Source organism: Odocoileus virginianus, chromosome 5 (genome assembly GCF_023699985.2).
Source record: "Odocoileus virginianus isolate 20LAN1187 ecotype Illinois chromosome 5, Ovbor_1.2, whole genome shotgun sequence".
In the NCBI taxonomy this organism is placed as follows: Eukaryota; Metazoa; Chordata; class Mammalia; order Artiodactyla; family Cervidae; genus Odocoileus; species Odocoileus virginianus.
Window position 1 is genome coordinate 61,188,962 of NC_069678.1, and position 17,232 is coordinate 61,206,193.

General features: G+C 34.4%; 1 protein-coding gene across 7 annotated transcripts in view; it reads right to left on the minus strand.

Annotated features, from left to right (window-relative positions):
- Window positions 1–17,232, minus strand: part of LEPR (leptin receptor) — a 93,126-nt gene that overhangs the window by 19,124 nt on the left and 56,770 nt on the right. For 6 of the 7 annotated variants that reach the window (XM_070468018.1, XM_070468015.1, XM_020877743.2 and 3 more), the window contains 8 exons: window positions 13,792–14,082; window positions 13,515–13,632; window positions 10,620–10,819; window positions 8,071–8,219; window positions 6,826–6,985; window positions 6,627–6,709; window positions 2,773–2,989; window positions 850–1,032 (listed from right to left, as the gene is read on the minus strand). In XM_070468018.1, coding sequence (XP_070324119.1) covers window positions 850–1,032; window positions 2,773–2,989; window positions 6,627–6,709; window positions 6,826–6,985; window positions 8,071–8,219; window positions 10,620–10,819; window positions 13,515–13,632; window positions 13,792–14,082 — 1,401 coding nt within the window. The remainder of the gene's footprint in view (window positions 1–849; window positions 1,033–2,772; window positions 2,990–6,626; window positions 6,710–6,825; window positions 6,986–8,070; window positions 8,220–10,619; window positions 10,820–13,514; window positions 13,633–13,791; window positions 14,083–17,232) is intronic. The other variant, XM_070468019.1, reaches the window with a different exon arrangement.

Consider the following 17,232-nt stretch of genomic DNA (forward strand, 5'->3'; position numbering starts at 1 on the left):
TAGCAAAGCTCAAAATGGATCTATTGGTGATCTATCATTTTCACAAATGCTAATGACACACAAATATTACTCCATGAGAGATAAATCCCTTTGAAGCACAGAGTAACCACCTAGACAATGGTAATAATGAACTGAATTTAGCTCTCCATCAGTCATTTGTTTCTCTTTACTCTGATGCTAAATTCTAGGGTCTCTGGAATGAAAAGTATGATCCTTTGGGATGACATTGTAAATAGTACTATAGCAATCCTTCGCTTGCCTGCTCAAAGCTTCCTCAGACTTGGAGATTCTGTACTGTGCACTTACATTTTGTACTTTAATCACCTTACAGGGTAACTGGTCTACTTTTGGGAAATTATTAATCAGACCTCTAGCCTGGCCCTCCTACTCATTGCTAGTGGCATCCTAAGTTGGTATACAATTTGGGAAAACAATTTGGCAGGAGATATCAAAAGCCATTAAAACTCATTTTTTTAAAAAAGATTAAACTGGAAGCAACATAAATGTTCTCAAATAAATGGTTTAAGTATATTTTGTAGTAAAATGCTATATAATCATTAACAATGGTTAAAGGATTGGGGATAAAATAGAAACATGTTTGTGATATATCAAAGGAACCAACCAGAAGAAAAGTTATAAATGATACAATATGATTACAACTATAAATATTTAAGTAAAAAACCAATGAAATAGAATTAAATGCTGGTGACAAGGTGACAGAATTAAAGGTAGTAAGATGCATTATCTATATTTTTGAAGTTTTCATTAACTGACTGTGTTATTTGAATTAATAATCTGTAGGGTCATATTAACCCATAGGAAAAACTTATCAAAATACAGTAAGCTTACCATGGACATAATACTTCTTAAGAGAGGAAGGGATTCTAAGCCATTTAATTTCACTGTCTTCATTCAGAATTTTCCACTCAAGAATAAAATACATCAGGTTGTAATCACTGGGTGAGAGCGTCCAGGAAAGAATTACACAACTGCTGTTTAAGGGGTAAGCACTGAGTGACTGCACGATATTTACTGAGGGGAAAGAAGGAAATTTACTTTTAACTTCAACATTAATGAAAATCTCCAAACTGCCTTTAGAGTTTACAACCTAGTGAAAAAGGAAGAAGGAAGAGAAGGCAGATATTTACACAAATAAATATAAAACATGGCAATTATTTTTGTATCACAGAAGTCATATAAGCAGAGAGATGTGCAAATACATGCTATTGATAAATAAGATTCGACCTAAAATCCAAAAAAGAGATTTTTGGATATGGTCATAAGATGTTCTCTTCTGTAGTAATGTACAAGCCTATTAATCATCCTAACTCCCCCCAACTCTTCTCTCCCACTGATGGAATCATGCTTTCAAAGCACAAAACTAATCATTTTAACACCCTCTGCACAGAGTTCCACTGCAAAGCCTCCAGACTTCCACAAGTGAGGACAAAATTTTCATCATGCCCACAATGCCCTAAGGGCCATGTCTCAGCACATCTGCTGGCTTTTCTGCCCGCACGCACGCACACACACACACACACACACACACACACACACACACGCCCCTAGCAATCCTCCTCCAAGTCCTCTCCTAGGCTGCAGGATTTTTGGTCAGACAGTTCCTCTCTCAGGGGAGCACTTCTTCCCACTTTTGATGGAAGTTCAATTCCTATACCGCATCCTCAAGAAAACTTCTCTGAACTTCAATACTGGTTTAGGCTCCTATTTTTTTTATTTTATAAAATTATATTTCTTTCCTAGGAACATACATCTCAGTTTGTAAATAGGCATTAACTTATATGATTATTTGATTAAAATCTGTCTCATCTGTTGAACTCTGTGAGACCATTATAATTTTACCCACATTGGAATTTCTACCACCTAGCATGGTGCAGCATTAAACAAACATTTCTATTAATAGAACATACTGATTGAGAATATTTTTAGTGTAAAATACAGTGCAAATGCTGTGAAACTTACATAAAGTTTACACTATATGTACACAAGTAATCACAATACAAGGCAGGATATAAAATACTCTAGAAAAGGTAGAAAGTATTCTGAGATTTAAATAAATGATAGGACACATCTAAGTAAAGCAATAAGCAAATATTTCAGGAAGGTACATGATTAGTAGAGGGAAGTGAAATTTTAATTTTTCATTAAAAATTGTACTTTGAATATACCATACAAGCTACAAGCTCCTATATAAAGTGGTTCTTAATTCCTTGATTAATCAAATATATCAAAATTAATAAAAGAGGGTTCATCACATATTAAATAAAATACAAGTTATTTTCAAATCTAAGCAATTACTTGTACCTATCTAATGTTATACTATCACATACATATAGGTAGTATATATGACACACACATGTGTATTTTATCTAGTAATATATGTGTGTGTATATATATGGACACATTATATGCATATGTATATACATATATAAAGAGACAGAGAGAGATTTATTCACCTACAACCTGCACTGGCCCAGAAGTTTTAAGTATTAGATTTATCAGAACATTCACATTTATTATAGTATGATTTCAACAATGTTCTACCACGTTCTACCACGTGAAAAGCCAAGGACCACATCACATAATCAGGATATACTCTTACATTATTTTTTAGACAAAGCAGAGATAAAAGGTAAAAAAAGAGACTGATTCAGAGAATCATAGGCTTCTTGGAAGATCATTTAGAATGCGAGGGGTTTGCAAAGATTAAATATTAAAAGGAGCACAGGTTTAATACCCTATACCTTTTCTTACCTTTGCTGATAGACCATGAGAATGTTAAATTAAAATTTGCAGAAGAAGCACCAATTGAATTGATGGCCAGAACCGTAACAGAATGTGCTTGCTCTGTCCAAAGGAAAGTGAGTTTAGTGTGATTTCCCACATCTTCCGACCACGTTCCATTGTGGGAAGTATGATGTTTCACCACATATCTTCTTACACTGCACAGTGAGTCATTTTTCATCAGGGGCTACAGTAAACACAAAAGTTGATTAGGTGAAGGGCTACAGTGCTTTTATACCAGCTGAGCTCCTAGAACTCCAATTAAACATTTCCCACTGGTAGGCAGGGGCCAGACCAGAGCAAGCCCTGATGAATTCAAGGCTGAGGTGTGGGCTGCTCTGACAGTCTCCCTGAAGCTGTCTGGGTGACTATGGAACATCGGAAACTTGTTTTCTCCTTATGTTTTTTTTTTTCTTTAAGACTCAGAGAATAAATCATTTGAAGATAATGAAGTATGGATATAAACAGGATACTTTTCTAATAGGGAGTTGAGAGTTTCTTCATCTAAAAAGCAAAAAAAAAGGAATAACCCTCTGTTTCTGTAAAGCAGCAACGAGAAAGAGCTAAAATGAAATTAATCACTTCTATTAATCTTAGTAAGACTGGTCATTTTTTTTCTTCCCATGACATGCTGACCCTACAAGTCATAGACAGCATCAGGACAGTGTACAAGGCACCCCAGACCGTCTCTCCTGTAGTTAAAAAAATCATACCAGGTCACTGAGATGCCAGTGTAAAATACATTCTTAGTACAATTCTATCCTCCCATCCTACACAGCATAACAATACATTCCACTTTCCCCACCACCTTCACCTGTTTCAGGTAAGATTTAAGTGCTACTAATACCCTGTCAACCTTTAGAAAGCTTGTCACTATACAACAGACTAGAGCAGTGCTTCTCATTTTTTTTGTCATTGAGATTCTTCTTCTAAGTGAGAAATTGAGAAACATAAATACAAACACACATAACTATAGCGCTGCAAGTATTGGAAGAAGCTGGGTAGGTGGTGAGAAGATATTAGCAGCCACTGCAAAAAATAAGGGCTTCCCTGGTGGCTTGGACGGTAAAGTATTCGTCTGAAACACAGGAGACCTGGGTTCAATCCCTGGGTTGGGAAGGTCCCCTGGAGGAAGGCATGGCAACCCACTCCTTGCCTGGAGAATCCCCATGGACAGAGGAGCCTGGCAGGCTACAGTCCATGGGGTCACAAAGAGTTGGACACCACTAAGCAATTAAGCACAGCACAGCAAGAAATAAATGAAAAATCATACAAATGTTGCATTTTGTTTTTAAACAATCTGTCAGTTTTCATATACAAATGCTTACTTTTGAAACCCTCAAGTAAAATTGATGATAAACTTCTTTACTATCTAGTCCTGGAAGTTGCTCTAGGCTCATCTTGTGTATTTCCTGCCCCAGACCTATTACCAAGCATTTTTTCACAGAGCCTTAGTTTCTTTATTGGAGAACAGTATTAGAAACAAATCTGAGAATGTTGCTTACTATCAGAATATGGCTTTCTCAGCTGACAGATTAAGGAAATGCATGTGTGTGTACTATATCTATATACACACATATCTACGAAAATTTCTCAATCAATAGCCACACAAAAGATAAAAGAGAACTATAATTATAAGCTGTAATGGAAACATAATTAACCTAACAATATAAAATAATCACATACAATTTAGGGGATTAAGTAGAGTGATATGGTAAGTGGAAGTGCATGCATGCATATGTTTTCATCCGCCCAGCCAGTTTATGTCTTTTGGTTGGTGCATTTAATCCATTTACATTAAGGTAATTATTGATACGTATGATCTATTACCATTTTCTTAATTGTTTAGGGCTTATATTTTGTGTAGGTCTTTTCCTTCACTTGTGTTTCCTGTCTAGAGAACCTCTTTTATCATTTGTTATAAAGCTGACTTGATAGTGCTGAATTCTCTGAACCTTTGCTTGCCTGGAAAGCTTTTGATTTCTCCATTAAATCTGAACAAGAGTCTTGCTGGGTAGAGTATTCTTGGTTGGAGGTTCTTCCCACTGAAAATTTCTAAGTGAATCTATCTGTATCCACATTAAGCTAAACATGAATTCATACCCTAATCCATTACCACATGGATCATTCTTTGCTTATCTATAATCAATTCAACAGTAACAAACTTGAGTCCTTCTTACCACCCATCATCCAATACTTAATTGTTCAATTCCAATTTATATATCTAATAATACCAAAACTGTTAACCCATACCTTGTGAGAAAAATGACTTACCAACTAGAATACAATGGTTATGTACAGTTCCTTTTGACTTTATTCTTAAGAATCTACTCATTAAAAAGGTTACTTAGGCCTGGACCTTTTTTGCCCAACTCCTTCAGTAAGGTTGTTTCATACACTTGTAGTACAGTTAGATTCTCTTGTTGCAGCCTGAACTCCATCCTAGGATTCTCCAACCTCCTAACAATTTATCTTTAATTTGCATACATTAAAGTTTTCTTTTTATAAGGATTTATGAATTTTGAGAAATACATAAGGCTATGTACTCACTAGGACAATATTATACCAAATAGTTTCACCGTCATAAAAAATCCCCTGTTCTTCACCCATTCAAACCTATCCCTATCAACCAAACAGCTGGAAACCATTGATCTTTTTGCTGTTTCTATAGTTACATCTATCTTTTCTTGAATGTCATCTAAGTGGAATCATAATGTAGCCCTTTACACAGGCTTCTAGCACTTAGCAACATTCATTTAAGACTCATCCATACCTTCTGTGGCTTTATATTCTTTTTATCACTGAATATTATTCCCAGGCAGCACTAGTAGTAAAGAACCTGCCTGTCAATGGTAAGAAATGCAGGTTTGATCCCTGAGTCAGGAAGATCCCCTGGAGGAGGGCACGGCAACCCACTCAACTCATTCTTTCCTAGAGAATCCCATGAAGAGAGGAGTCTGGTGGGCTACAGTCCATAGGTTACAAAGAGTCAGACAGGACTCTAGCGACTTAGCACACATAGACATTATTCCATTATATGAAAGTACAAAAGGTTTTTCAATTAGAATCTATCAAACTATATTCCAAAGTGGCTGTACAATTATGCATTACCACCAGCAAAGAATAAAAGTTCCTGTTGCTTCACATTCTAGTCAACAATTTATGTGAGTTTTTTGGATTTTAACCATTCTAAAAAGTATGTAGTGTATCTCATTGTTGTTCCAGTATGGATTTCCCTAATGACAAATGATGTTTGTAAGGATTGAATGTTTGTATCCCCTGAAAATTCTAACAAAAATAAATACATTCACTTGGGACAGAAATCAATTAATTTGGGAGAAAGAATGCTTTCAAAATTGCTAAATTCTATACTCATTGTTTTTAGAAATATCTGCTGTATATTTGCCATCATACAGAAAGAACAATCTCAATGTCCTTGAGGTATGTAGGGAAGGCCACGTTTACTCAGGTTAGGATTAAACTCTAACAGAATTTTTTGGACTTGAAGGAACACTAGATATTATCCAGTCCAATCTTATGTTGATAGAGATGAGGAAACTGAGGGTGAAAGGTCTAAGTGACTCTCAAAATAACACTGATTAACTACACCATGTCAACAAAAAACAGAATTAAAGTCTCCAAACTCCAGATCAGTGCTTCCTTCACTCCACATCTCGGCTCTCTATAATCAACATCTTCAAACGGAAAAAAATGTGGGTTGCAAAGTTTATAAAGATGGTATTATTGAGTAAATCTTTTTACAATGAAGCAAATCTTTCAAGATATAAAAGTAAAAGTTTAAATAACATGAAAATCAGGAATACCTTCCAAAGCAAAGTGACATTTCTCTCTTTTTTAGTGGTGTCTTCACTAATTATTCTCCAAAATTCAGGTCCTCTGATAGGAACTGCAAAATGGCAAGGAGCCTATGTTTTACATATGATCTTAGAAGGATTATCTTTCAGTCATATTTGAAGCATACACTTAGGCATTTTTAAGGCACTTCACAAAATCTCTACAGACCTTTCACATCCATGACAACTGTGTGGGCTGGAGTGCTCCAATTACTCCAATATCCCAGTCCATCTAGCCTCTTACAGCGCACCTGGACAGTATAGACTGCACAGAGGTCTGGCACTGGGAGACTGGCAGATTTTAATTTTGCATCATATACCTCAAACATCTGTAAAACAAGTCAAATCATTAGATTGATCATTATTAACACATATGTAGCTAAAAGACCCTGAGGTGCATTTTATTTTAAACTCTAACACTATTCCAAAACTAAGAGAGAACTGACTTTGTGTTTTCTGACTTTAGACATTTACTAGGCTCGCAATGTGAGTTCCTTCAAGTTACGGATTGCCTTAGCCATCTTGTTATTTCCATCTCACGACAAGACTAGGACAAGAGTTCTCTTGCAACCTCACTTCCCAATCACCCTCTTACCCTATTGCTAACCTCTGTCCACAGACTTTTAATAATTTTAACCTAGTGGTTAGATAGGGCCTACTGTATAAGGCCTATCTGATATTCAGTCTCTTTAGTAAGTAGGTAAACTGTCACATTCAGCTGAAATCACTGTGATCTAGATATAACAGGAGCTCCTGTTATTTCTAGGTTTTTCAGGCTGCTGTCAGGAAACCAAAACAAAATGTTTCATATATTCACTTGCCACTGTGGTTTCATTCTGGTTGTTCGATAAAAGCAGCTTCCAAAATGTGTTCCATGGAACATGTGTGTTAGAGGGAAAAAGATTCCTTGGTAAAACGAGTTTGAGAAACAGAATGAAATAAAGTCACAAATGTCTCTTAAATTCAAGACTTCTCCAAATCTTTAACATGCAAAGTATCATGATGCTACACTAGGGACATGTAGTGATGCAAGGTTTGTAAACTTTATTTAATGTGATCTTTGTTCAAGAAACATTTTATGGGATCAATATTCTATAAAACACACCTTGGGAAATGATCAATCACAAGACATTTCATTCGTTGAAAGGGTTAGCAGCTCAATGGATAGAACTTAGGCAAACTGGGAGATAGTGGAAGACAGGGAAGCCTGTTGTGCTGCAGTCAGTGGGATCGCAAAGAGTTGGACATGATTGAGCGGCTGAACAACAACAAAAATTTAACAAAAAGAACTAGAGAACACAGGAGGATGTATTTTTATGCCAGTAAAATGAAGCTTATGCAATAAAATTCTTAAACAGTTATAAGAAATAATATTTAGTGAGGCAAGTTGAAGAAATTTCCAGGTAAAAAATACCTTCCATTGTACTTGTTTTCCACTTAAACCATAGCGAATCTGGAACTGAAGATTATTCTCTGGAAAGACTGGCTTTTCCCAAGATATTTTCAATAATCCAATTTTTCCAGTAATTTCTGCTCTCACACTGGATGGAGGCAGTGGTTTCACTGGAAAAAAATTTAAAGTATTATGTAACAGTAATTTAAACAGTAACAATGTTTTTAAATGTTATTATGATTTTATAATCTTCCACTGGGCTTCCCAGGAGGCTCAGTGGTAAAGAATCCACCTAACAAGCAGGAGATGTGAGTTTGATCCCTGGGTCAGGAAGATACCCTGGAGAAGGAAATGGCAACCCAATTCAGTATTCTTGCCTGAGAAATGCCATGGACAGAGGAGCCTGGCAGGTTACAGTCCATAGGGTCATAAAGAGTCAGACATGACTTAGCAACAATAATCTTCCATACCTTCTATTTATAAAGCAACATCTCTTTCTCATAATTTTCTTATTCATTGTCTAATTTTATCCCCTATAACTCTATGTGATACATAAGAAAGAGATTGTCTATTTTGCAAATAGAGCTATTGATTGAAAAAAGGTCATTTCATTGTCCATGTCACTCTGCACATTAATAGTAAGACCTGATTAGAAATGGAGCTATTGTCTTTGCATGCAAAAGATACCATACTGAACTCATAAGAAATTTAATAGCAAACTCTGTTCTATATAGAACTTTAACTAAAAGCAAAAAACTATACAGTGCATCCGTTTCCACACATGTGGTTTCAAACTTTTCTACTGTTTGTTAAAAGGTATTTCTAGTTAAGGTCAGAGGTAGTCTTGCAGAGTAAAGCCTTGGTTCTCACAGTCTGAGGAAAATAAGCTTTTTAAAGGTAGAAACAAAGGCAAAGAGGACCAGATGGCAAGAGCTTTTTTAAAAAATAGTAAAAGACAATACTCAAACTCAGTGTATTTGGGAACTAATATCTCAAAGCATAACCACAATAGTGTCAACCTTTGAAGCTCCAGACTTCATCAACAATACTTCTTCAGACTGTGGATAACCAAAACTCCTAAACTTTGTTTTATTATTACTCAATATCTCATGCTTATTCAATTCCTCAAATGCCAAGAAGACATTCTTCACCAACAAGTATGATGACAAATTTTTTACCTTTTGAAAAGGTATTAATAATTCCTCCTCAAGAAAGGAAGTATGAGCTTCCAAAAGACCCTAAGGCATTAAATCTGTGATTGCACTTGACTGAATCATATGGACATCACATCTATATATTCCACGAATGCCTAGTTTGTACAAGGAATGATCTGAAGTACAATAGTTCATGTGATCCCCAGAATACCGACCTTAGGGAAGTAGAAGGAGTTTTCCACATTTTATAGATGATTAAATAGTCTCGGAGCATTTAAGCAACTAGCCCAAGTTAACAAAGCTAGTAAAATGCGGAGCTGTCATTCCCAAAGTTGAATTTTCACAGTGTCTTCTAATATTTAGTAGGCAATATAAGTCCAATTTAAATGCCTTATATTAGTACTGAAAAGAGTAACATCAAATATTGTTCAGATATCAAACTGAATCCAAGCTGCAGTTGTCACATAATAGATGTGAGGGTGTATCTGTGCATGTTTGTGGGAAGGGATGTAGAAGAACTCTTTGCTATCCTAGGATATTTAGTATCAGAGAAGTACTCCTTACAATAAAATCACTTAAAATGGAACCAAACTAGTGAGAGGCCTGAAGAGGGCAGATCAATTAATTGGGACTTCATATTGAAAGAAAATTTTTTTTGATTATGACAATTTCATCCTATATCTAACAAAATTTAGATTTCAAGTCAGATATGTATTAATTATCTGAAAATACAATGGACTAATATTAATTTTTGGTATAATTTCCCAACAAAATAGTATACAGCATCAAAAGATACTCTTCTGTCTTTGCCGGACAATCATAAGTGGGCCATTTTTCAAAGATTTCACAGTGATACTTAGAGCAATATACCAAAATTTCCAAGGGTTCTCTTTGTCCTTCGAAATTAAAATATCTTTTTAAAATACTATGATGGATGTCATCATCTTGATTATTTTCTCTTTATTTCACTTGAGTTATTTTGAATCCTTCTGCTTCCTACCCAGCCTTACAAATTAAAGCCTTGAGTCATGACTACTCAGATTTCAAAAACCATCAGAATATCCAAATTAAACTTTTAGATTAAAAACATCAGATGCTGTCATATATATATTCAGAAAAAACATAAAATAGTGTATTATTTAGAATAATATTAGTACCAAATTTCAAACCCAGTAACTGATATAACTCAGCAAATTATGTGCTAAACATATTCCTATTGCTAAAATTGTGCTACAAGTAAAATAAAAATTGTAAAATTGTCTAAGGCTGATTATCTTTTCAATCCCACTGAAAATAGGAAAATAATTTTTTAATCTAGTGTGATCAGAAAGTAGCAAATTTCAACTGTCACCCTGAATCAGTCTGAATCCAAATCTGCTAATAAAAATGAAGACATACATATAGTTTTTGACATACCCACAGAATCAGGAAGGACACAAGTTGGTGGAGAGTCCAGTGAGCCCAACGTGTGATTAATTCTAATCCACATTGTATAGCCGGATAATAGAAAGATTGGCTGAAATATGCATTCATAAAAACCATCTCTCTGCAAGTGGCAATCTTTGGGTTCAGATACAGGATGAATAGATGGAACATCAGAACAGTAAAGGCTGCTCCTTAAAAGACACAAAAACAATCAATAAGTACACAACAATGATGAAAGCAATAAGATATCTGAGAAGACTTCTTGTTTAAAATAGACAGTTTTTGCTCCATCTAAAAGTAGTTGTTCTTACTGGAAAGGCACTTTTTAATTCCCAGCTATATTACAATCTTTCCATAAAAATAGAAAATGCTTATTAAATATTTCACTTGACAGTAAGTGGGTATGCAATTGAAATAAATGACAATTTTCTAATAAGGAGAGAAGGATCCAATTAGAGATAAGGCTTATACCACTTTGGAAGCTATGCCAATATAGCTCAGTGATCACATTTTTAAAATAAAGATCATAAATGATAATGGGACATTCCTGAGATGGAAAGGAAGGTAAATTCCTTGCACTTTAAATTCTACCACAAATTGAAAACACAACTGATAGTAAATTATATCTTAATTGACATGGCCCTAATATATTCTAGTTCAAAGCAATATAATTAAAATAATACCAATTCTTGACTTATATATGGATCGTATAGTCAGATGAGCTTCCCAAGTGACCCCCAGTGGTAAAGACTTCACCTGCCAGTGCAGAGGAGACAGTGCAGAAATACCCTGGAGAAGGAAATGGCACCCACTCCAGTATTCTTGCCTGAAGAATCCCATGGACAGAGGAGCCTGGTGGGCTCCAGTCCATGGGGTTGCAAAGAGTTGGACACGAATGAGCACTCAGGCGTATAGTCAGGTATATCACTTATTTTCTCAGAGAAGAAAATTAAGAAAATATTTTTATCACTACATCCCAATCAACACTCTACCTTAAAGAATATAAAGCATTTCACCTCTTCTTTGAAATAGCTCTTCTGCCATTATTTGCTTTAAGTATAGTAGTTAAGTGCTAAAAGTAGCAGTTACTATTTCCTTAGGAATGGGAGTAAGGAGGTTACATAAAAATGGAAAATCTATATTTTTCTGTCCCTTATTTTCCATTTTTTGTGACACCTTTTTCTTCCTATTTCCTCAAAATTACAACCATGTGTGAGTTTGTGTATGTGTTTGTATATGTGCAAGACTGTGATGGGTGAGGTTAGATGAGAAAGTGGGATGAGGAATCATCATCTGGTACAGAAGCACATTAGCAGTCCACCTGGAATTCAAAGATTAGCATCACTATCATTATGATAGATATAAACATTTATTGAATGTTTACCAGAAGAAATCATATCAATTAATTATAATTAAATAAAATATTATTAATTCTCACAGAAACCCTTCAAGTCCTACTATTCGTTCCATTGTACAGATTAGGAAAATAAAGCTTAGAGAGATAAAAAAAAACTCGACCAAGCATATGCAGCTAGTTTCATGGTTCTTCTGAAAATACTAGGGAAGATAAATGACTCAAAATGCTTAGAGAACAGTCATCCACACACACCGCTGAAAATGTCATGGAAAGAAAGTAAAGAGATTACAAAAGTAATGTGGTATACAGTGAACATCCTATTGATTTAAAGTACTCATATCAAGTAAGATAAAGACAGCTATTATTCCCACATGAGAGATGGAGAAATTGACCCGTTTTTTCTAATACTACGTCAGAATAGATTGGTAGCAGTAGGAATAGATCAGAACACATTATTTGAGAAAATGGGTTTGTTTTTCAAGTAGAAACTTTAGATTTTAAGAATAAATGAGCACACGCTATAAAACTGAAAGTCCTGATACAAATGGAGACAGGGAGTTTAAGAGTAGTACAGATTCTTGAAAATTACTAAAGAGTATTACAAAAGTGAAAATATGTCTATCTTGTCCTAATCAACACATTTTAGATAAAAGCATTTACAAAGAGAAGGAGAATATTATAGGAAGACAATGAACTTGAATTCTTTTTAAAACAGAGAAGGGTAAAAAACAAATGAAATTACTCTTTACTAGAATAGCTTAAGCATTGTGAAGTAAACAAAGTTATGGTTACCAAAGGGGAAAGGAGGGAAGAAATAAATAATTTAGGAGTTTGAGATTAACAGACACATACTACTGTTTATAAAATAGATAAACAACAAGGATTCACTATGTAGCACAGAGAACTATATTCAGCATCTTATAATAACCTCTAATGAAAAGAATCTGAAAAAGAATACACACACACACACACACACACACATATATATGCATAACTGAATCACTTTGCAGTACACTTGAAACTAGCACAACACTGTAAATCAACTGTAGTTCAATTAAAAAATAATCTTACCTATTTATAAAAACCACTCACATTGTCTCTCACAATCTCTCTACCTCCAATTTTTTCTAAAACCTTAATCTTCAGCAAATGATATGAGGCTTCTATAATCCTTCATATTTTCCTCTAGTCAATTCTCCAAGTCAAATTAAAGATGTATAGACATTAGTTTTGGGGATTTCATTCATTAACTACATATTAATTATTTTCCCACATTAAAAGCAATTGTGGAGAATTAACTGATCATCAGAAAAAATAATCTGAAGTAAAAACAAATTACAACTTTGTGTGTGTGAATTTTTTCAAGAATCACCAATTTATTTAACTCCTCAAAAATTTCCTAATTAAGTATATTCTACTTTCCTCTTTCAGGAATAAACCTACAAGACTATCACTATCATGACATTTTTATAAGAAATGTTTATCTCACCATATCCACAGAAAAATAAAATAACAAAAATAATACATACCTATGATACCTCAGCTGCAAATTGCTTCCTGCAAGTGATTGGATTGCATTGGGTGACCATCTGCAAGTCATTTTAGTTAAGTACCCATCAGTTTCACATGATATATTGATATTGACATCTATTTAAAACACATTAAAATATTACTATAAAGCAAAAACACCAAAACATTTTTTAATGAAAATAAAATTTCCTTAGCATCTTCAATGGGACTCTAAGATAGAGTCTATAATAAAAATGTATCTCATGGAAAAAAAGAAGACAAGCCTGGGGCTCTTACCAATCACATATAACTCAGCATAGCGATGGTGGCACTCTTGCTCATTGCAGCAGTACACTGCATCATAGGTGAACTTTCCTCGGGGTTTGGTTGCATTCAAGTTGGGAAAAGTAACTTTGCTAATATGATCATCCACAACATCATACTGGCTTTGAGGAATTTTCTCAGCTAAATTCAACCACCAAACAATCTTTTTTGAGGAAACGATCTTCTTTTCATTTTTATAGATACAGTGAAAAGAAACATTAGACCCAACCGTTGTCAGAATTTTAGGTGGAAAGTATATGACATCTGTAATGGGGAAAGAAAGATATGATATAAGATCAAGAAAGAAACCATCACGTAAGTAATTGATACCACGTAAAAAGGATTCACCAGGAATTCAGGATTATACTGCCCCAAATAAAATGAGTGTGCTGAGAGACTGCAGAACTGTAGCTGCCCATTCTGTATAGTTAGTAAGCATCCCAAGCATTCTCATTCTCAAATGACTTTAGTGTCCATAAATGTCTTCAAAATTTTCTAAGAACAGATATTTATTCATTATAAAATATGTTTTAGTGAATAACTGTCACTTGTTGATAGGCAGAAAATTAGTGAAGATGAAATATCGTCTAATTCTACCACGGCATGTCTTCCATCAGACTCTGGTTTCAGAATCAGTGAACCTTCGGCAAGTTTCCGAATCAAATCCCTACAAAGCAAAATCCTGAAGAAGAAATGGTGATAGCCCTTCTCTCATTTAAATACATGAAAATTTCAAATAAGCAAGTAGAGAAATAGCTTTAAATAAGAAAACTTGTTAGGAAATGAAAAATCAATGATACACCAGTAAATAAAGGAGGCAAAACTGCAAATACTGTTCTATAACATCATTTTAAGTTATTTAGTGCCAGTGTCGTGTGGTTGAGGACAAGGGGAATCAATATTTCTCTAAAATATTATTTTTAACATCTATACACTATTCCCTAGTGCTATTTCAGTCTCCTATTATTGGAAACATTTTCTTTCTCTTTGTGTGCTCAGTCATCTCCAACTCCATGACCCAATGGACAGTTGCAGGTTCCTTTGTCCATGGAATTCTCCAGGCAAGAGTACTGGAGTGGGTTGCCACTTATATTCCCTATCCAGGAATCAAACCCATGTCTCCCGCATTGGCAGGTGGATTCTTTACCATTGCACCACCTGGGAAGCCATAGTTAAGTCTCTCTTTTCTTTAATTAGAAACAGAATAAAAGTAAATGAGTGTTTACACAGGAAGAAATTATTTCTGCCATAGTGCATTACGAAAACAGGATATTTCAGTTGTAAAATTTAAGGTAAGCTATTTTATGCTGATGGAATATGAATATCTGTGTCCATATATATCCTTTGAATTACCCTCAAAACAAATCCAAAAACTTTGATTAGTTCTTACTATTTTTATCTTTTCTGTAAGAGCATGTTAAACTCCATTGTCTTAATATCTACAATCCATAGAAGATATTTGCATTTGCTATGTCTACAGTCAAGTATAAACAGGAAAAAACTTCATAGCATGAAATTACTGGACAGAAGTTAGCCCTTATATTTATGAATCTCACCTAGGGTGGCACTCAGGCTTCACTGGTGATTGCTCACTTACCATACACCTCATTACCAACTGCCTCAAAAGTCTCAATTCAGTTTTTTAAAAAAAGAGTACAAATAAGATTTCCAAAATTAAATTGAAGCTTTAATTTGAAAGATAATAAAAACTCAAAGCATTTCACTTTGAAGTTGAAGCCTAAGTAAGACTTAATTGAGAAACAGAATTAAAGTCACAGCATTTTCATATAATTAAATGCTAACATAGCTTAAAAAACAAGTTATTAAAAACCTGATGATCTATAAAATTTACATTGAACAAATGTATTGAAATTGATATGTGTTGACTATTTAATTTTCAAAATAATATAAATATATCTATCTTTTACTCTCATGTGAGATACTACTACATAACAGTTTGTTAATTAAGACAACAATGATTTTCTTCTCATGACCAAATATCAATACCTTTACAGGATATGCATTAATGAATTCTATTTAAAAAGGAAATTCTATTGACAAATATTAGTAAATTACTCAAAAGAACATAAATCATGAATCAAACATTTTAAATTATTTTAAAATGTGTGTCTTTATCATAGCTCCATAAAATAGATTTTTTAATTCTTGGAGCAGATTACCTATTTTTTTTTAAGAAAAAAGTATTTTCTCTAACCTGGTATAAGAGCTGCACAAGAAATGTAGATATTATCTAATATCTGTTTCTCCTCTTCTTTCACAGCAACAAGAATGCAGTTAATAAAGTTACTACAGGAATTCAGCACTTCTAAAGTTGTTTTTAGTATGTAAATTGCAATATTCATGAGTTCTGGGAAGGTCTTGGGTTTTCCTTGAAAAGCATCTCCCAGCAGCTATAGAGAAAGAACCTATTAAATTCACTTTAAAAGAATCCCTAAGAATTCCTTGACTAGGAATAGTCAATGTTTATTAACTATGCACTTGGTAGGTACAGCTTAAATGCATTAATGAATAAAATGTAGCAGTTACAAAGGTCCTGAGAATTAGTCTTTTGCCTGCAGCAATATTTACATCAAGTAACCTTTGTTATAAGTGTTTGGAAATAATAAAACAGGTGTGCTAACACATTCTAAACAAATTAATGCCTCAATCTCATGGAATGTTTCTGTTTGCTGGACAGTGGACAATGGTAGCTAGACTTAGGGGAGAAGGATTCGAATCTCTTTACACAGGAATAGGAAGTCCCTGAGTTTGGAGACATATTTTGCTGTTGCACAGCTTTCAGGAAATGAGCCTCAAGTGTAGTCAGCACTATAAAGTGCAGACACTGCAGCCAGCATAACTCAGCAAACCTAAACCAAAAGACCTAAGCAATGCTAAAACCTCATTTACCAGGAATCATGAAGGAAATGAGGTGTTCCAATAAAACGCTCTATACAATTAAATTTACTGCTTACTACCTTTGAGGGTCAATTTTTAGGGCTACCAGAAATCTTGTATAATTATACATTATGCACTTAATTGCCTTACTAGTGGTTATAAACATGAACTTTGGAGTTAGGCTATTTTGTAATTCTATCAACTGTTGCAAGTACGTAACCCTATCTAATTCTCAACTTCTTTGTATATAAAAGAGGGATAACAGTACTTATCCCACAGGTCATTGAAAGGATAAAATGTTAGTATGTGCAAAGTACTTAGTGCCTGAAACACAGGAAGCACCCTATAATTGTCAATATTATTATTACTCAAGAAGGAGTTCTCAATCTACTTCTACCTTTTATTTGGGATTTAATACATATTACATCATTACAGCAGATAATACTGGAATAGAAAAATGTGCTTGGGAGATGCTGAAGAGTATAAGCTCTCTTCCCCTCTACCGGTGTCCTAATC